Source organism: Arvicola amphibius, chromosome 10 (assembly GCF_903992535.2).
Source record: "Arvicola amphibius chromosome 10, mArvAmp1.2, whole genome shotgun sequence".
NCBI classification, from domain to species: domain Eukaryota; kingdom Metazoa; phylum Chordata; class Mammalia; order Rodentia; family Cricetidae; genus Arvicola; species Arvicola amphibius.
This window is the reverse complement of record NC_052056.1, coordinates 18532289-18554268: the sequence shown is the minus strand read 5'-3', so window position 1 is coordinate 18554268 and position 21980 is coordinate 18532289. Positions and strand designations below refer to the sequence as shown.

The following is a 21980-nucleotide window of genomic DNA, read 5'->3' as shown; positions in this document are numbered from 1 at the left end:
AGTGCCCGCCCGCCATCCCCACTCAAGAGGCTGTGGCAGAAGGCAGCCTGCACCACGTAAAGTGACCCCTTCAAAAGACATACTTTTTACTTACTGTTCAAATAAGAGGGAAGGGGTTATTTTATAACTGAAAATGAAATTCTTCCATTTAGTGATTGAATTAGTGCAGTCCAGAAATGAGTATTTTTGATAAGTCCAGACATTTGTGAAGGAGATAAAGAAGCTTCTGTAGTTGTCAGCGATAAGGGCTACGGACTGGCTTCTCCTGATTCAGTGACCAGAACAATCTGTTTCCTACGCAAAAAGAACCCCAGCTACAGAGTTGTCTCCTTTTCTCTCATCATCCCTGATACCCTGTGGCTCTCGCTGCTCTCACTCTCCCCTCCGCCCCTTCTCTCTGTGAAGATGTCTGCACTCTGAACACACATTTCTAATGAAGGCCCAGCACTCTCTTCCCTAGTCCTGCTCGGGATTCTGAATCTGGGGTTAACCCAGGAGAGTGTGAGTCTTCAGTCCTGAGTTACAGGAGAAGGTGAAGTCTGTGAGGAGGTGTCTATAGAGACCAGCAGGCACAGTGTGCCCACGCTTGGTTCATGGAAGGAGGGTCCCAAATCTCTCTAACCAAGGACAGAGCACAGAATTGTAAAATGGATATGACACGGCGGGGCACTTGGTCTGGAGCGGGCATTTCTGGGTTAGAAACCTGGCCTCAGATTTAGTGCGTAGTAAGAGCGGATGAAGAGGAAGATGGCAGGTAAAGAGAGAAGAGGGTGCTTCACAGAGATCTAGCTAGGCTACGTTAGCTGAATTCCTGTTGGATTCGAGTTAGCTTGGCGGGTGGTACTTAAGGAGCTGGAGTTGGAAGGCTGGGCTGGAGAAATGTCTAGTATTGTCCCTGTGTGACGCTTTACTGTGTACCATGCCTGGTCAGTGTTGGTGTGCTTTCACATAAGGTTCTTACAGTCATTTGAACATCATGGAATGCACCCGCACAGACATAAGATGGCAATGAAGTGGTCTGATGGCCCTGCTCTTGTACATACACCCTCCAGGGTTGACAGAACCCTCTGCACACAGCACGTGACTATATATACGTATTTAAGCCTTAAGATGACTCTGTAGGATGCACATGGTTGTGCTTATGAAAGCGAGGAAACAGGCTCAGAGATGCGAAGGGACACACCCAGTGTCATCCAGCTATCAGCTGGAATTTGAGCCCAGACATCTGCAGGTCTCACACCTGCGCTTTTGTTATCCTTTGTGTTGTCCTTCCCGTCTCCTCCCATGTTCCGTAAACCCAGTTCCTCGTGTGTCTGGTAGGGACATATGTCCTAGCCACCTCTTAGAATGTAATGACATGCTGCATACTTAAGTATTTCATGAGCTTGGAAGGAATACAGAAGCATTGGTTACATGTGGTGCCCAGTGAAAACAGGTCCGGCTCATAGCTTAGCTGGGTGGCATAAATTTATGTGACAAGAGCCGGTACTATCATAGTATAGATGTTACAAGGGGACAATCCCAGCATCCTTGCCACACTGCAGGAAATCAATGAAGACATGTAAAGTTGTCAGGTAAATTCTAGTCATCCCATTTTTTAATCCAGTTCTCATAAGAAAGCACTAAGTTGGTGTGTAGTGAAGAGGTACGGGCCGGCTTCCCGCCGCCCAGCTCCCAGCCACCGGCTAGCTTAAAACCCAAAATAACAACACACAAATTGTATTATCTTAAATACTGCCTGGCTCATTAGTTTCAGCCTCTTACTCACATCTTGACTAACCCATATCTAATAATCTTTGTAACACCACGAATGGTGTCTTACCGGGAAAGATTCAGCACATCTGACCTGGTGGCTGGCTTCATCGCATCTCTCTTACTGAGGAGAGGCATGGTGGTCTGTCTAACTTAGGAGAGGCGTGGCATCTGACTGAGCCATCTACCTCACTTCCTTCTTCCTGTTCTGTCTACTCCACCCAAGGGCCGGTCTATCAGATGGGCCAGGCAGTTTCTTTATTAATTATCCAATGAAATCATCAGATAGATAGAAGACACACCTACATCATTTCCCCTTTTTCTGTTTAAACAAAAAAGAAAAGCTTTCACTTTAACATAGTAAAATTACATATAACAAAACAGTTATCAAGTAAGAATTACAGTTACAATATTTATATCTACTTTATCTTTTATCATAACAAAGGAAAACAACTATAACTATCTATTCTTCTTCAGCTCCATCAAAGACTCCAGAAGGACACAATATTACCTAAGTAAATAAGAAATATGCAATTTCCAAACTCTAGAAATGATAGAGACATCTCACTGCCTGGACAGTCACCCAAAGTTCTTTTGTATTGTTGGGGCATCTATCTTCAGCCTATAGGCCCACAGTATCCAGCAGACTTTCCCATGAAGCAGGAAATTTCAAAGACAGTTCAGTCACTATCTGCTGTGTCCTGCAGAATGTCTCGCAGACTCTTTCATGAATCAGGAACCCCGAAAGATCATCTCACTTTTAGGCAACTTCAGCAGTCCTCTCTCTGAGGGTTCTTTGTGTCCAGTTTATGCCAATAGTCCAGGCAAAAGCAGTTTCTTGCCAAAATGACTATCAAACTCCATAAGTAGCCTCTTCGATGCCCATAATTCTCTTGAAGTAGCTTGTGCTGCCAGGAGCAGACATGTCTCATTGTCATGAAAAGCCTTAAGTTATTAAAACATCTAAAATGCGATATTCTGTAGTCTTTGAAAGATATGAAGAATGCCTATGTAACTTAAATATATCTCTATATAGCTAGAAAATCTAACTAACATAACTACAAGTTTTACTAATATTGATAACTATCCATTAACAACCTATATACATTACATTTTTAAATGAACTACACAATCACAATACATTAATCAGTATCAGAAATACATATACATATAACAAAATTGACCTTAAATTTAAATCACTAAAGCCAAATCCATATCAATGCAAATTACTCATCTCCATATTATATCCCCCTTTAAATGTAAAAGAACATTTATAAACAATATTTGGGAATGTGGGCGCAGTTATTTCTCTCCAAACTGCTTCCTGCTGAATGGGGGCGTTGTTATTTAGGTCTTTCATGGTATAACCTGTGTGCTAGGTTCCCCTCAGTTGGCAGTTGAGTGAAGTAATTTTTTGAAGATGTTCACAGCAACCTTTCAGGAGGGCGTGGTCTATCATACCATATTGGAATAGAAGCAATCCACAGAGTCTCGTCCTCTGTGAAAACAAAAGAAGAAACTCTTTTCCAAAGCATCATGTTCTTAGATCCAAATCCTGAAGTCATACCGTTAAGATGTCCATTCTGGTCTAGCCTGGCAGCCCATATAATGAAATGTCTCTCTGTACTTAGCTCCTTTACAGTCAAAAAAATCAAAGAAAACACAACAAAATACATAATCCAGACTCTCTGTGAATTTTCCATTTTTACGTGGCTTATTTTTACTCTATCACTTTACTTCTTTTAATCTATAACTATCTGTACTCTGTCTCTTTAAAGACTTTAACCTTTTTTTTTTTAAGGCATTAACTTCATTCTCTATATTTTCTTTTTCTCTCTTTTAAGCCTACATGAGCCGTTTAAAGGCCTTCTATGTCTGAATCTTTTCTATTGTGAATCTGTAATTTTTTACTATCCAGGAGCATTTCTTAAAAGGTTAAGCACTTCTTAAAAACTTAAGTTGCGCCACTTATAGGTAATACGGTACTGCCTGTTTACAGCCAAGTCTAAACCTTAACTGCGCAGTTATTGTGGTAATTACGATAGATCCTGCCTGAGATCAGCACAGTTCAGCATGGCGGAGCAGAGCCAAAGCCGCTCCTGCCTCAGTCATTTGGTGCCCCTGAGCCGCACACAGTTCCAGGCACACAGCAGTCCACATTGGAGCCGCACTCAGCAGTTTAATTCTGAGACTGAGCGTGCAGCACAGAAACTCTTTTCATCCAAGTTACAGCCGAATCTGACGCGCAGAGCACCGTGCAGTCTGAAAACACCTCTCTCTCTATGGCGGCAGGAATCCGCAAATGCTGTCCCGCTCGCCTAAGCCTGATTCCGCCATCTGCCCAGGTGCAGGAAGGGAGCAGTGAGCCATTGGCATGGTCTCAAAGTACTTTCTTTCCGATCCCAAGCGGGCAAGGTTTTTAAGTGGATTTAGCACCACGTTGGAGCGCCAATCTGTAGTGTGAAGCGGTGGGGCTGCGTCCCGCCACCCGCCGCTGGCTAGCTTTACCCAAAATAATTACACGGAAACTGTATTCTTTTAAACACTGCCTGGCCCATTATTTTCAGCCTCTTATTCACATCTTGACTATCCCATATCTAATAATCTTTGTAACACCACGAATGGTGTCTTACCGGGAAAGATTCAGCACATCTGACCTGGTGGCTGGCTTCATCGCATCTCTCTTACTGAGGAGAGGCATGGTGGTCTGTCTAACTTAGGAGAGGCGTGGCATCTGACTGAGCCATCTACCTCACTTCCTTCTTCCTGTTCTGTCTACTCCACCCAAGGGCCGGTCTATCAGATGGGCCAGGCAGTTTCTTTATTAATTATCCAATGAAATCATCAGATAGATAGAAGACACACCTACATCATTGGTGTACATCCCTCACACTGGGGACACATCTTACCTGTCTGGTGCTTCTTAAGACACCAGTGAGATGTGCGTGTCAAAATGTGCTTTGGAAGGAGAGTTGTCTGAACTCTAGCTTTTCATAATGTGAGTGAAAAGTTTAATAGACAGGAAGCCGGAATGTCTTCTTTGTAGACGCATGAACGTTGATTGGTGTTGACGAGTGGGGGTGGCAAAGTTAAGGAGCAAGGTGACGGCTAGTGCGCTTAGGCCCCGTGCTGGCTCCTTCAGCTGCTCTGTGCATTTGCTCAGCAAACTGGTCTTGACTGGTGATGGGCAGTTGACACGCGCACACACAAGTGTTTTTGTGGACTCAGGTTGGGTTGGGGTGGATATGCTAGAAGAGGCAAATACAGAAAACTCAACAAAACAATATCCTTGGGAGACATTTTCCAGTACTGTACAGTACAAAATTAACATCCCAGACAAGAAGTTTGTGTCGATCATGGTTGTGTTTGCGGGTGGAGTTTTTTGTTTGTTTCTGGCTAGTATAGGGCACATTATGCAATCCTATTCCACGTTGGTTTACCTGTTTGAAGTGGAGCATGAGCCACAGCTCAGTCCCATTTGATCTCTTTGGCTTTCTTATCTTGTATATTAGATAGCTGGCATTTCAGAATACAGCAGTTTTCTGGTTTTGCATTTTGCATTAACGTTGGGAGAAAGCAAGATATTCTTGTGTGTCATTTCCCCATCCTGCTCAGTCCCCATCCTGCTCAGATAAGAAAGTCACCAGTAGAGGTCCCGACTGTGGCCCTGCTGTTTGAGTCTGGATCCACTCTTTGCCCTTGAGTCTCAGAACAGGAAGAGGGGATCTTATTGGGAAATGCGGATAGTTATGAAATGAGGTAGCTTTGGCCTTTTGATATCTCTTTGTTTGATTTTGCTTTTTTTTTTTTAGATTATTTTGTATTCTGGAGACAAGATTTATGATAACTACTACCCAGATCTGAAGGGACGAGTGCATTTCACGAGTAACGACGTCACGTCTGGTGATGCATCTATAAATGTAACGAATCTGCAGTTGTCCGATATTGGCACGTATCAGTGCAAAGTGAAGAAAGCTCCTGGGGTTGCAAATAAGAAAGTTCTGCTTACTGTCCTTGGTAAGTTACCATTCCTTGTGTCCATGGGAGCCACATGGGTGCAGGGAAAGTGGCGACAGCCTGTAGTATCAGCATTCGCGGAAGACAAAACTGGTTTCATGACAACATGATGTCCCCAGGCAGCGAAAAGCAGAGTTAGTCCTTATATTTCTCTGAATGGAGAAAGGAAGAGGTCTGCCTACTTGTGAAGTGACTGAGTGAAAGGGTCGTAGGTAATGGAAGAAGAACTGGGCTATGGTTTGAGTGTGTTGCAACCAAAACTCATTGAAGCTTAGGAAGTGGGTATATATTTTAGATAATTATGTTAAGGAGCCTCCATTCTTGTGAAGGGATTGATGTAGTTCCAATGATACTAGGTCAATTACCGTGAAATCAAGTTATTCTGGTTGATTAGCTTCTAAGCATAGATGAGATTTCTATGATTGATTACCGAGAGTATTTATTTATCTATATTTTTAAAGATTTGTTTTATTTTGGCTTATGTGTACGTGGGTGTCTGTGTGTACCAGTGCCTATACAGGCCAGAGGCATCAGATGTCTGTGGAGTTGGAGTCAAATGCAGTTAGGAACTATCAGATGTGGGTGCTGCGAATTGAACTCGGGTGCTCTGCAAGAGCTTTCATAAGTACTGAGCCATCCATTCAGCCCCAAGTCCCTGGAGTGTTTCAATTGGAGGAGATAGACTGTGCTAGAAAGAATTGGGATAAGGACTGAGACATTATTTTCCTCCTTGATGACACTGTTTTCTGTTCTTCAGCTGAGGGGATCAGTTTTTGGGATGCCTCATAACTCTCTTTGATTAGCCACTTAGTAAGTGTCAGCTTCTTAGTAAGCTGTCAAAGGCTGCAGAGGCTGTTCATTCACCTTTAGAATCTGAGATGGTGTGTGCAATTGATCTCTTCAGTTTGGGAGGCCCTGAAAGGCTATAACTCACACATATCTCTACAACTTCCTTGTGGTAGGCTGTATATGCAATGCGGCTGATTTCCTTGAAGTACAACACTGCAGTCAGCTGTTTTACGATAGGAATTTTCCTGCCTTGGGACTCAAAGTCTTAGGTTCAGGGAGATGCACTTTTTGTAGAAAATGCTGATGACTAGAATTACTTAAGATAGTCTTCGGAATAAATTAAATCAGAGATTTAACTCTTGTCAAGCTCTATGACTTGGCTTTAGTTTAGGGTAGGATGAGTGTTCCCAGCCCAGGCCTCTGCTAAAGCATGCCTGTGTGAGCAGTCAGGGACTGGGAGCTGTGACTGCATCCTAATGGCAACTGGTAAGGTTGTCTTAGTTGCTGGCCTCCTCATTGGCTTAGCACCCAAGGGGTCCTCATCGTAAAGACACTCCGTCTTAAAATGGCTCTAGTTAAAACTATTTTCTATGTGAAAGTGAGCCTGAATATGGTTCCAGAGAAGAGAAGATGGTATATCATGTAAACATGTTCTGACCTTTATGTTTGTAAATGGCTACGCTGGTAATGGTTCCTTTAAAGCGGAACTCTGAACTCTTTCTCATATCCTGATGCAGATGCCGGGTGACTCTGTGTATCCCTTCTTTCAGCACTATCCTGGAAATACTGAGTTCAGATACATTGTAGAGCATCATACTGGTGTGCATGTTGTTCACAATGGGATTGACGGCTGGCTATCAAAATTTGGGACAGGGTACATTGGGAAGCAATATGATTTACGTAGCTATTCTCAGAGTAGCTGTGGACAGGCGTGCTTTCTGTGGGGGGAACAGCCGTGATGGCAGTGTAGCTAAGCACACGGATGACAGCAGCAGGAATGGCCTGTAAGTTAGTGTGTGTAAGAGTGTTCCAGTACCCACTTTTATTAATAATGGTAAAAGAGGAAATGTCACGTAAGACTGGAAGCATGAGAATCGATTTAGACTGGGGGTCAATCACCAGCCCTGGCACTTATCAGCCTGGCAAGCCAGATGGTAAAGCCAACCACAGACTTCATAGCAAACATGGTGTTTCCCAAGGTCTTAGAACAAAATGAAAAGAATGCCTTATTGTTTGGTTAGCACTGCTCCCAGACTGATCCTGCGCCACCCCCTCACCAGGGTCCCTCCCTCCTGACAGTTCCCACTCCGTGTTTAGTCCTCTCTCCCCTGTTCTCTCCTCAGAAATATAGTTGCCCGAGAGCCTGTGTCTGCTTTTCTAAGAATATCCCCAAATTCTTTCCAGGTTTTTGCCTCTTATATAGTCGTGTTGTGTAGTACTTCCCTGGCTGTTCAATCTGATTTTGCAGACTCCATGCTTGCCCCTGTCTGTCCCCAGACTCCAGGTTTCCTCAGTGGCTGACTGGGAAGCCACACTCAATGATGTATTGCTGCAGTGGCACAGTAATCATCTCTCCCAAAGATGATTTCTCATACACACAGCATTGTTTACTCATAAAAAACTTAATGCAATGAAAGACCTCAAAGTACATACCATTCTTCACTACAGTCATGGATCCGGAAGAAGGAGAGATTATGCTATAGGATAAGAAATCTGACTGGTCAGCCAGCTGGCTGCAGCCATGACTGCTGCTCAGTAGGTCTACAGTCAGCCTTTTGTATCCCTGGGTTTCATACCTCACACTGAAGCGACCATGGATCAAAAAATATTTGGAAACATTTATGTACATGGAGTGTACAGACTTTTAATGATTTTTCTCCAGGCATAAGCACTATAACAACTAAGTATCATTTATATTGTAGTATTACAAACAATGTCTAGGTAATTTGAAGTCTTAAGCCATAGTAGGTTAAGTGAAAAACTATGTTATTTTATGTAAAATAGTTGGAAATCCTCATATTTGTATACTTATAGGGTTCTGAAATCAGTTGCCTACTAGAGTATGAAACAATGCAATATAAACACATTTGTTAAATCCATTTTACTAACATATCAATTTTACTTCATAAATGCCATGCCTCAAATGGGCTGCAGAATGGCGCAATACCAGGATATTAGGCCAGAGCTGGGGTAAACTGCAAGTAATGAGATTAGTTGTTGCTCTAAACCTTTGCTCCGAGGTCGGAAAGATAACCTCCGATTTACTCTTTGTGACTCTGCTGTCTGAATGGATTTGAATTCATGTAAATACCTAAATTCAATGGTCTGTGCTGCACTAAAGTGGATTGTCCCAGTTACCAGCGTTGTTAATAAGTGTCGATTGTCCAGTAACGACACCTAGAGAGATATGACTTGGCACGTACTCACAGATGGCTGCATTTCAAGGACAGAGACTAGGTAAGGAATGGAGGGTAGCTTCCGGGAGCATCATCACCCAGCCTCATCCCCCTGCTTTTTTGACGTGTGCCTATGGAATGGCCGTGCACAGAGCTGAGCTGCATTTGAGATGTCGCCAACCTTTATGCAATGGCTGCTTGCCTGAGCTCATTACCTGTTTGTGTTTGATAAAGCTGCGTAAACTAGTGTTGACAACATGTCATCCTTTGTTCCCTTGTCCATTCCGAGCCCAGCAGTGGCTGATAAAGGAAGCAGTGGCTATGCATCGTACTTTGTGCTTAAGTAATCTGTTAGAAAAACCAATCCCATTTTCTTAGTTAAAGCTGTAATTTGTTTCCTTCTTGTTCAGTTAAGCCTTCCGGTACAAGATGTTTTGTGGATGGATCAGAAGAGATTGGAAATGACTTCAAACTCAAATGTGAACCAAAAGAAGGTTCACTTCCATTGCGGTATGAATGGCAGAAATTGTCAGACTCCCAGAGAATGCCTACTCCATGGTTAGCAGGTACTGCTTCTGACACAGAATGGTGCCCTTGGGCTGCTGATTTGTATTCAAACCTAGTAGTGTTTGTATGTATATGTTACATTTTAAATTCCCTGGTCTGTGTAGAATGGTCCAAGTTACCATGAAAGTTATTTAGTATTTTATAATCATAACCAGCGTCCTCAAAGAAGAAATATTAGGATATTTACTAATCTGATATTTACTGTGGCAGATTGTTCTTTTGTTGTTGTTGTTTGTTTTTGTTTTCATGTTAAGAAATGTTCAAGGCCAAAATTCAGTAGAAAAGCATCAGAGTGGGGTCACGGTTCTGCCCAGCTTCTTACTCTGTTACAGTAACTTACCTATAGGTTTAAACCAAGAAACATATGGGAAGTGATAAGAGCTAAAAAGTCTCAACTTGGCTAAATGTAATCATGCATCCGATAATAAAACTGCTATACAGTAGAACAAGTGGCTAAGGGATCGTGGTAACTGTAAGCTTGCTTGTAGGGCCTGCAGGCTGACTGCATGAATCTGGACATGTGCATCTGCCTCTGGCAGTCTGTTTGCAGCAACATTGTTTGTCTCTTAACTGCTTTGTCAAACTTCCGTAAGGTTTATTAGCTTTATTAAATTACTGAGCGTAATACAGCCTGTAAAAACAGATTTGCTTCCCTGCCTCTTCTTCCATAGAAATGACTTCACCTGTTATATCTGTGAAAAATGCCAGTTCTGAGTATTCTGGAACATACAGTTGCACAGTCCAGAATCGAGTGGGCTCTGATCAGTGTATGCTGCGTCTGGACGTGGTCCCTCGTAAGTGGCGTTTTTCATCTGGTTTGCTTCTGGCAGAATCTTATAGCCTCGTTTAGCTTAGTCAGCAAGAGTGTATTAAAGGCAAGGATGCTCATCTTGATTAGAGAACTGTGGGGTTTTACTGACTCTTTTAGTGCGTGCAGAAGACAAGACACTATACTTTATCAATAAGACCATCATTTTAGCAGCTAAAAGTCATCAAATCAGCCTTGGCACACTATTTAGCCATTAAAGTACAAGACACTTGTAACATTTTTCATGTGTCAATCAAGATGACTTTGACTCAAATGACATCAGTTTTTAAATTTTGGTGATACAACATTCAAAAAAAATGTTTTTACACATTTTTTCTTGCTAGACAAAAGCCTTACTGATCTGCCTTCTAAAAGTTAATACATGCAATGAAATGAACCTATGTATATAGGCCATATTTTCAGTACTAAGCCATGTGTTCTTCTTCCTACTAATTCTGTTGAAATCATATTCTAGCTTCAAATAGAGCTGGAACGATCGCGGGAGCCATCATAGGGACGCTGCTGGCTCTCGTGTTCATCGGGGCCATCCTCTTTTGCTGTCATAGAAAACGCAGAGAAGAGAAGTATGAAAAGGAAGTCCATCATGACATCAGGTAATGAGGTGAAAGTAGACTTGACAGGTATACAACAAACGGCTACATTTGTAAATCAGTTCTGGAAGCACTCGAATGAGCAGTATTATGAAAACTGGGTACCAACTTTGGTTCCTCCCTTCAGATTATTTCCAAGCATCCATGTTCAAGTGCATCCATCCGACCACCATTCAGATCTTCTTCTCCTATTTTGAGAAGCTCACAAAATGGTTGTCTCAAGAATGCCTGACCTTTCTTGTGAAGGGACTTGATTGTCACAGTGACGGGGATAGTTGGTGAAACCAGTAATACGGTGCCGTTGTTTTTCTTCTTGAGACTGTCTCACCAGGATGCCCAAGCTGACCTTGAACTCATAACCCTTGTGCTCCAGTCACCTAATGGTGGAGCCACAGGCACACACATAGCTTATTTTCTCAAGTATTCTAATTGGTAGGTTTGAACTAGAATTACACTTTAAGAAAAAATAGATATGACTTAAATAGATTAGCTATTGGGTCTGGAGCTCAGAGATTGGAGCACTCATTTTTTTTAAAGATGCACCCAAAGTGTTTGGAGTTTATCATCATGTCAGTGCTTGATGAAAATTCTTAGCTAGGAATTCTCAGGTTTTGAAAACAGAAATATGTCATTTCTGGCTCTAGTCTTAAGAGAACTTTTACAGCAGAAAGGGATTCTTTCCTTCCTCTGGGGATAGAAATCTATGTCTGCCAGTGCTTTATTTACTGTAAATGGAATGGCTAACTTTATGATCAGTGATGCTAGTATATGAAACTGAGATTCCTTCCTCATTAGATATTACCAAAACCATATGCATTTATACAAAAACCATAGTTCATTAACTGACTTTTGTGCTTTGACCAAGATAATATATTGGGGCAGGCACACAATTAATGATGCCAGGCCTTGCTTTGCTCATTTCTTTTCTTTTCTTTTCTTTTCTTTTCTTTTCTTTTCTTTTTTTCTTTTTGTATTTCTGTACTTACCCTTAATGCGTAGCTTAATTGTAGGTTTTTAGAAACTAGCTTTATAGCATGTGTTGGGAACTTTATTTTGCAGGGAAGATGTGCCACCTCCAAAGAGTCGGACATCCACTGCCAGGAGCTACATTGGCAGCAACCACTCCTCCTTGGGATCCATGTCTCCTTCCAACATGGAAGGGTATTCCAAGACTCAGTATAACCAAGTCCCCAGTGAAGACTTTGAACGTGCTCCTCAGAGCCCGACTCTGGCACCTGCTAAGGTAGCTGCCCCTAATCTAAGTCGAATGGGGGCGGTTCCCGTGATGATTCCAGCACAAAGCAAGGATGGGTCTATAGTATAGAACTCGGCGTCTCTCTCTTTTGTGTCCCATGGGTCGTTTCTTCTCTTTATATATCAAAACTTATTCTTGTTAAATTTTGTTAAGAGCAGCCCCAATACACACAAACACACACACACGAAGTTAATTAGAAACTATAAGAAACACGTTCCACAGATTTTATTTAATTATAGCGGAACAGTAAAGACTTAATAGTAATGGCATTTGTCATCTGGAAAAGATGAGATTTCTTAAGTCGATTTCAATAACATCTGAATAAATAATGCTTAAGAAAGATATGGCACTTTGAATATGATGTTATAGGTGAAGAAATTTGTGAATTTACATACTTGCCAAATTAATACTTGAATCATCTAAAGATGGTATTTTGTAGTCTTATTTAGTTATGACCAATAGTATCCCCTAAATTTCAGAAACATCCATGGAAAAATGTCAACATTTGAATTTCTTTTATAATCTTTCTGAGAATTCTAAGTGTATTTGGGATATCTCTCTAAGAGTAGGAGACACTACAGTGTTTTAGAAATGACTAGTTTCATTTCTGAGTCATTCATAAACACGAAATGATTCCTTTCTTTCCTTTTTGTGTTTTGTTTTGACATAGGGTCTTAGTATGTAGCCTAGGCTGGCCTCAGATCATGATCCTTCTGCTTCAGCTTCTTGAATGCTGGGATTACAAGTCTGTATTACTATCCTGGCTGTAGAACAGTTTCTTAAGTATTTAACTGATAGACCGCAGAGGCAACAGGAAGTAGTAACTTTTTATGTGCTATAGAAAAGAAGCACATTTGAGATTTGGCAGAAGCATCTGCTTCTACCACATACAGAGATGAAACCCTGAGTATGTCCGGTGCATCGGGTCCTGTGGACGTCTGTAAAACTGACCAGACAGATTGAAGATACAGGATTTGTCAGTCCAAAACTGAACACTGCCCTTCCACTTTAGGTGATGTTTTGCAATTAAAAAAAGAAAGACAACAAAAAATGTTAATTTATCATCTGGCAGTTATAGATGAGAATTCTCTAATTCCTGATTTTTAAATTTGTATTTTTGTTTTGTGGCAGACTGTACTGAACATTTTATGTTGTAGAGACATGTAACGTAGGCTGGACTACAGTTCTGGGAGGTTATTTTTCTCCAAGACTCAGTGAACAAATGTACTTGAGGCAAGTTAAGTGTCTTCCACCAGCCCTGAATTCCAGACTTGGGCAATGTGCTTGCTGTCCTGTGGCCAAACCTGCCTATTAGTTCTCACAAATCAAGTTTGAGTCTTAATTTTGTGAAAGTGACTTACTCTTAAAAGAAATTTTAAAAGGAGTAAAGGGAATACTCCTATCTGCCAAATGTATTAAATATAGTTTTTGTAGAGAAAAGTGAATTTATTGTATTTCCCTTAAGATTGCGAGGGAGTGTGTGTAGAGTATAACGAGCCAGCAGTTTGTTTATAGTAGATAGAGTCTGTAATATAAGATTTCATTAACTCTAAAACCTTTCCCCCAGGGAATCGTTTTCTGTTAATCTCTTCAGGTGCTGCGCTGGTAAATGCTACATTAAAAATTAATGTTGCATGCATTTACAATTTGGCAGAGTATTGCGTATACCTTTTAATGGTGAGTTTAAGCTGAATGTCCATGTAATGGATTAGTGTACAGTTTTACATATTTGGAAGCATTTTGTAAAGTAGGTTCTAACCTTACATGAAATTACTTTTTATATTTGTGTCGTTTTCATCTGTGCCTTTTTGGGTAATTTACTTTCGACTATGACTTCCTGGTGCCTATGAGCTGGCTATCACCTACCTGGAAGGTGCTAGAGGTGAAGGTACTATTTCCAAAAGCACATCACTGTGACCCCTTTCCGCCTTTACACTCTCAGACTTGCCTCTTCTCCTCTGCTCTGTTTTTGATGTCACTTGAGTGATACCATTGTTTATATAAAGATTAAAAAAAAAATCACATACCCAGTACTCTTTGATTGTTTCTGATTTATAACAATTGTTTGGCTGTCAGGTATTTGGCATTTTTATAAGATCTAACAAGAATAAATTAGAATGTAAATTCTAATGATTTTTACATAATGGTGATTATGCTAGGTAGAAATTACTATAGAAAATAGATATGTGTAATCTTTCTCCTTTCCTTATACTTTGTATTTATTTAAAGATTTAAAGGCAAAGAAAACCTAGAGTATCTGAGTATTTCAGTCCAGATCTGTAGCAACTAAAATCTGAAAGACAAGCTTGTTTGAAAATAAAAAACAATAAAAATCTGAAGGGGGGAAAAAAAAGAGGCCAATAAGATATAGAATCAGTGATACAGTTAAATTTTACACTTTGGTGTGCAGTTATTCTCATTGTAAGTTTCAGTTAGTTTCCCAAACAATTCTCACTGACGGTTTTAACTGAACCAGGGAGCAAGTATCTCAACTTAATACTTGTGATCAAGAGCTCAGCATCTTAATCAATGTGGTCCAACTTGAGCACCAGCAAGTCAGTGTCAGCACTGTCTTCACAGCAGGCCTTTTTTGATTCCACTTTAGACGTCAGAGACCTAGAACCATATTTTAATATTTTAATGTTACATGGGGCAGTCTGGAGAGAAATGACACTGGATTACAGTCTGTGCTTGGAACACAGAAATTTGAGTATTGTTATTGATAATCTCACCGCTATTTTCCTGTTGGAAAGCCTTCCCTGCCGCTCACAAGTCTTGATTTCCCTGACCAGTTCCATAGACAAGCATTTCCTTCAGTTTGAGTTATCTGCCAAGAATTAGAATAATAAATAACACAGACTGAGTGTGTTTAGGGGCAAAGATCCATATTGACAATGGAAATGCCTGTGATTGTACATGTATCTTTGATCGTGAACTCTAGAGGTGCAGGAAGATCTTGGATTTGAGGCCAGTAGCCAGTTGAAAGCAAGCCTGAGCTGCACTGAAAGACCCAACACCTGGGGCTTGAACTCAGTGATAAAGTGCTTGGCCTCGAGTGGCAATGACTGAGGTTTGAATCTGAATTCTTTTAAGGAATTTCAGATTGAACCCTGGGAACTTAGAATTTAAGTGAAGAGGCAAGTAAACTTCTGAGAAAGAACTGAATGCATGGAGTTGGCTATTCTTTAATGTGTGACTTATTAAATACCTATTGTCTATACACAGCATGTAAATTTGAAGCTATGTGAATGTTCATAGGTTTTTGTTTTCTTGAGTTCTGTTTCAACAATGAGTGTTTAGAGTGCTCTGCCTTATTTTATGTGGTGAATGCTTTAAATGTGTCACTTGCAGAGTAGTGTGTAGAAAAATGCTGGCACAATTTTAAGTGGTTTGTGACATATATATTATATGTGTACATATCTTTATAACATCCTTGTGTTTGGTAGTATAAATGTTCTGGGCAAGTTTTAGTATTTCAAATGCCTCTGGATATTCCAGCAATAAAGGCAACATGTTCTGCAGTAGAATTTGTTCTTTGTCTACTTTGACTCTAAAATAATACATGTTTGAGCAAGACTCCTTTTGAAAATATTACAGAAAGGGAATAATAATACATAAATTTGTGAGTTGTGGTTATTTCTCTTTTTGGAAGACCCAAGCATTTAACTTCTGGAATCTGATGCTAAGCTCTAAGATCAAGCTAACAAAATATATGTCAGAGTTTGTAGTTTAGAATACAGACACCATCAGCTGGCCTTGGTATTAGACACCAAAGGCTTTGCCAAACATGAGCTCTGTGGTTTCTGCTCATTTGTTTAATGACACCGGTGTTAAGAGGACCACAATTCACCGATTGTCTTATTCTTGTCCCTAATTGTGAAATCTGGCAATAAATACAGTTGTACCAAGAATACAATTTGACACCCCACATTTGCAAAGTACAGTATGGGTAGTGTCATTTTCGGATTTTGTCTTACAAAAATTTCTGGCTCACATATCCAATGATACAGATTTTAAAGTTTGTAAGAACAATTTTGTTTAAAAACAGCAACTTGCTCTTAGTTTTGTGACCTTGTGTACTTTTGAAATAAAATCAAGAAAGTAGTCCTCTGCCTTGTGGTCTGGCTTTATTTTGCTTTTACAGATATCTACTGAAGCTCCAGTATGCTTTCCAGCACCTTCCACCCCCATATCCCTTGAACAAGAACAAAGGCTTATCATCATAGATTAAACACATATATAAGCCCTTCTAGTTTATGTGTTTGCTAGTATACAAAATGAAGCTTCTGGAATGCCATCATTTTGGAAATAATCCCGTTTTTCAGATGAATCAAAAGTGTGTATAAATACATTTGGCACATGTTTGGTCCCTCCTGCTGCATTAAAGGATTATTTTATACTGGCCATTTATAAAGAAACTCTGCTAAGTTCTGGAGGCTGGGAAACCCACGCCATAGCCCCAGGAGAGTGTGGAGGGCTTGTTCTATCATGTCTTCCCAAGATGGAATGGGACAGAGGAGTTCATTCATGCCTTTTCATAAGGACATTCACTCCAATCAAGAGGGTGGAGCCCTCATGACTTTCACTTTCCAAACTCTTACTTTTCTATCACGTTAGTCACTGAGAGTTCAACGTAAGAATTTCAGGAGAGCATACACATTCAGGTCACAGGAACAGCCCTTATGGCTTAAAGCTATGTTTCATAGGCTTGAAATGTTGATTTCAAGAAAAGGGGGCTACTGAAGTTCCTGTAAGAATGTTAAGGAATAATTTGGATATTGACTAAGTTTTCTCAGCCTCAACATTGTCAACATTTTGGGCAGGATAGTTACATGTATGCAACTGTCCTGTGCACTGTTGTGGCTCCTACTCAGTAGATGTCAGTAGTGCCCTTGCCTCCATCCCAGTTGTTACAATGACATGTCTTTAAACATTGCCATTTTCCCTGCACTGCCTAGGGTAGAAGTCTAATGAGGTTTACACTAAACGTGCAGTTTTCTTCCGGGGCTAACATGACAAGCACAGGATATAAGGAAGTCACGTTGAATTCTGATTACCGCTTGCTTCACTTAACTGCAGGTTTCATGGAGCTTAAGATGGTGATAGTCACCTAATTCATGAGATGTCAGGTTTTAAAGAGAACTGACATGATTGAGAATTTTTGCATTTATCATTGATATGAGATGCTGACAATGATACACAGAATTTCAAGTCCGAATTTCGAAGTCCACATACAATAAAATGCCAAGTGAAACTACAGTGCATAATTGAATGTCTTTAATTTATATCATACTGACTTAATAACTCTAAAGATCATATGATACTTCTGGCTAATTGAGTCAAAGCGAAACTGACTAAAAACTGAAACACTCAAAGTAACTTATTACTAAAGAAAAAAATGGTCTAGTATATGTCTAATGCATAACTGAATATAAGTCCAAAATGCAGTAGTGGCAAGAGTCAAAAGATCAGGTCAGGCCCAGAAAGCAAGCTCGGGTTTAGTTAGCTTTGCTGGTGTTTCTGAAGTAGAAGTGAAGTCACTTCACTCTTTAGCGTTGATAAGCATTTGTACGAGAACAGCAAAGAAGTGCTTTCCTTGGTTGATTTAAGGAGCTAATAAAGGGTTGAGAAATAAATGCTAGTCAAGGTAACGTGTAGGCTGATTTTGATAGCCTAATACTTCTTTTGATATAAAAATCTAGGGAGGCCTTCTAAGATGCCCAGAACACTACTCCTTAAACTCTAGTTTTTAGAATACACTCGAGCACTATGTCAGTGGCCTTCAAGTCTATGACTGGTCTTCTGGAATAGTTATGAGTGAGTTCTCTTCATGTAATTGGACTTGTTTGCTAGGGCTTTCTTTCATAACTACCACAACTGGTAAGGCTTAAGTAGCAGACTTCATGCCTCAGAGTTTTGTAGACCAGAGGGCCAGTGAAGGTGGTAGCAGGGACAACCCCTTCTGGGAACTTGGAGATGGATGGTTCCAGGCATCAATACTTGGCTTGTCCATAGGTCTTCTCTCAATTCTCTTCACATTGTCTTTCTTCTGGAATTCCTGTCTCTGTCCATATTTCCCTTTTATTGTTTGTTTTTCAAGACAGGGTATCTCTGAGTAGCCCTGGCTGTCCTGGAACTCGCTCTGTAGACCAGGCTGGAATTTCTACCTTGAGCAGCTTTATAAAATCTGCACAAACTAGGTGAAAGTATGAATTGCTTTGCCCTTGAAAAGAAAATATGATTAGGTGACATATTGGGTTAGTTGTAACACACTATTCCAAGAAGAATTTTGGCCTCTGGTACTGTGTTCTTTTAATGTTAAAGTAGGGCACGTTCCCTATCACATAGTCCCAGAACTGTCAAACAGCAAGAACGTTTCCACATGCAGCAGACAGAATCAGCAGGCTACTTTATCATGCAAGCCCGAAGCAGGTTTCACTTGCTAACATTTCAGGTGATAGAACTAAAAAGCTGAAAAAAAATTAAGAGAAAAAAAAAAAAACAATTTGAGAAAGGCCTTTCTTTGTACTCTAGTTGGCCTGGAACCCATTACATAGCCCTGGCATTTAGAGAACTCCCCTCTCCCAGCCCAAGCTGGAGCTCATACCCAGGGCCTCACACATGCTAGGCCAAGCACATCTGACAGTCCTCCAGGTCACTGTACTTTTACTCCTGTGGAAGATGCACTTAGTTGTTCTCTATAATATGGAAAACCCGTGTTCGTCCTTTCATGCACAACCCACATTTGGCTGTCTGGTTAAACTTTACTGCTTTAGTTATAATATAAAGCGGGCAGTCAGGAGATGAATTTGTGTTTCTGGACTGTGGAGGGGATACTCCCTATCACCACCAGCCCTGCACTGTTAAGGGACATACCGAGACAATTGATGCCAAAGTTCTAAGACATCGGCAGCTTAACATCTAACGACAAAGGCTCATTAAACCAATTGAGGAACATACATAATGGCAGTTTGAATATGAAAACTGAAACATGTTTAGAAGGAAAAATGCCCCCCTCTACCTTCTACAATTTCAACAGTGGCTATATGAAGTGGTTTCTTCCTTTGGTACATATATTTTATTGAACAGAAACTACTTCTGTTAACATAAAAACAACTAATAAAGAAATGTTTATTCTACACAACCATGGAAACTTAAAAATTCCTATTACTATAGGAAGGGTTGCTTCAGACTGTAACCACTAACTTTTCATTGATCAAGGGGACATTACTTGGAATCCAAACTTTAGCGTTGACACTAAAGAGAATATCTGATGCCCTCTTGTGGCCAACTTTTGTAGGTGTTTTATTTTTCATTGAAATCTGGCCTAACAGATCAGAATAAGACATACCTCATTGTTTCCTTTTAAAAAAAAATCACATAGTATTATTAACAGTTTAAGACTGCGTAAACTTCTATCACCCATCTTTTAAAATCATGTGTCCTAGAGTTTCAATGTCCGAGTTTAAAGTTCCATAGCTACTGTACCTGGACAGCATAAATACTCAGCTTTCTCTTCTGTATAAGGTGGACAGCATTAGGACACACACAGGTTTATCATGAAATGGAAATCACGTACAGTACTTAATTCCCAATAGGTTAGGTGAAATATTTTGTTACATATGTGCATACACATGAACTACCATAGTAATGATATTGATTCCCAGGTTGCTACAACTTTTTTTTTTTTTTTTTTTTGAGGTAAGAGCCTAGTGTAGGCTGGCCTTGAACTTGCAGTCTTCCTGTCTCTGCCACCCAAGTGCTGAGACTTGATGGATTTACCACCCTGGAGAGCTAATAAGGAGGGACTATTAGTCCTATTTTCTAGACTCACTTTCCCCCTTAAACATACCAGGTATTAATACTCACCAGGTAGGCACCAGTGTCTTACATTAGTCATTTCATAATAAACAAGTTGTAAACCAGGCCTGCTGGCTCATGCCTATCATCCCAGCACTCTGGGGTAGAGACAAGGAATTGGTAGTTCACAGTCATTCTCAGCTATACGGCAAGCCTGAGGACTGGACTGTCTGGGACACTCAGATCCTGTACCAAGAAGCAAGCACAGAGGCCTCTGAGGCACACTCTATGCTTATCACCTTTTGAAAGTATTTTCACCAGGCCTCTCCTAGTACTGTGGACGTGTCTTCTCTTCAGTAGACTCAGGTCATTCTTTCACTGGCTTACAGATGGATGGATTACAGTCCTTCACTACTGCACATTTCAACAGAGCATTCTGTATAGACTCTTTCTACAAGTATTTCCATAGGCTAGCCCATCTTGCATTCATTAATAATAAATCCAGTGAACTTAAAGCACTTTAAAAAAATTGTCTTTTCCCCCTCCAGTTAAAGAGTTATGGAATCACAGCTTCCAGTTTAGTGTTCTGTGGGATTTCTGAGTGTGTGAAAGAGTGGCCTCTGATGCTCGTGCCTTCTTTCGGACTCTTTCCTTCTGTCCGTCTTATCTTGTCCAACTCCAATGTATTAGTTTTTGTTTTATCATAATGTCATAGTATATTATCTCTTAAAAATAAAATTAGCCTGGCGGTGGTTGTGCACACTTTTAATCCCAGCAGAGGGAGGCAGAGGCAGGTGGATCTCTGAGTTTGAGGCCAGCCTGGTCTACAGGAACTAGTGCCAGGACTAGGACAGGTTCCAGTGCTCCAGAGAAACCCTGCCCCCTCAATCAAAAATAAATAAATAGAGAAATAAGCAAGCAAGCTAGTTTAAAAAAATTGGAGAAATAATGCTCACCAAAAAAATCCAAAGAAATAAGACGCAGAGTAGAAAAATAAAATTGTCTGCATTTAGCCCTTCTCCTTCCTCTGAATATACCGTCCAAACTTTATTCAGACAATGCACGCACAGGCGGGACATTTTCATGTTCCCACCACCAACACTTTGGCATTATAACCCTTTCCCATAGCCACACAGCACTTTCCATGTTAACTTGAATAGATGTTTTACATTTTATTTAGTTGCTCATTTACTATGGCTGCTATTTTTTTGTTACCCAAAAATATATTAGACATTTTACATAGTAGATATAGCCCCCCCCCCCATTTAAATACTAAATTTCTCAGAGTATAGCTGCTAGGTGAAACCATGGGGTTCAAAAGTCTACTTGCCTTATAAAAGGTTAGATTCCTCTAAACCTCTACTTATCCACAAGTCCTCAAAAACAAGGGTCATTACCTTTAAAATTATATTTAATTTTAACTGATATATCACAAAGATGTGTGTATTTTTAGGGTACTATGGGATATTCCAATAAACAGATACATTTATGTTTACACAATAATGGGGATTACTAATCCTGCATGTCTAAATAAATCTTTCAACCCTAATTACTAGTGAAGCTGATACATACTGGTCTCAGTACTACAGAAGTGATACATGCGACAGCTAATAGCAGAGATGGTTTTCAACATTACAGCTCACCGATTTACATTTTATGACCTCTACTGATGTGTGTGTAAATCAGAATAGTGTTTAAGTCCTATGAAATTTATAAGTTCTCAATGATTATTTGTAACCCTTATGTAAGTTCTTTCTGTAGCTATTCCATTTAGAGGGGGACAAAACAATTAAGATTTTTGTATAAATTGTTTTATGCAATAAACATCAAACGACACTAATAAGAGTGACATTATTTGCTGTAAGTCCCCATGCTTATGATGAGTATTAAATGTTTCTTTTTTGGTGTACATTGAAGATGGCCTTCTGCTATACACAGGTAGCAATTTCTGCAGTGTTTAGAGTATACACATTTTACATGGGAAC

General features: G+C 40.2%; 1 protein-coding gene across 2 annotated transcripts in view; it reads left to right on the top strand.

Moving 5' to 3' along the window:
• Cxadr (CXADR Ig-like cell adhesion molecule) overlaps positions 1-21980 on the top strand; it is a 54913-nt gene that overhangs the window by 29468 nt on the left and 3465 nt on the right. Inside the window, exons 3-7 of one of the 2 annotated variants that reach the window (XM_038344331.1) lie at positions 5565-5769; positions 9365-9520; positions 10193-10315; positions 10805-10943; positions 12000-12183. In XM_038344331.1, coding sequence (XP_038200259.1) covers positions 5565-5769; positions 9365-9520; positions 10193-10315; positions 10805-10943; positions 12000-12183 — 807 coding nt within the window. Of the gene's footprint in view, positions 1-5564; positions 5770-9364; positions 9521-10192; positions 10316-10804; positions 10944-11999; positions 16300-21980 lie in introns of those variants that run through there. The other variant, XM_038344330.2, reaches the window with a different exon arrangement.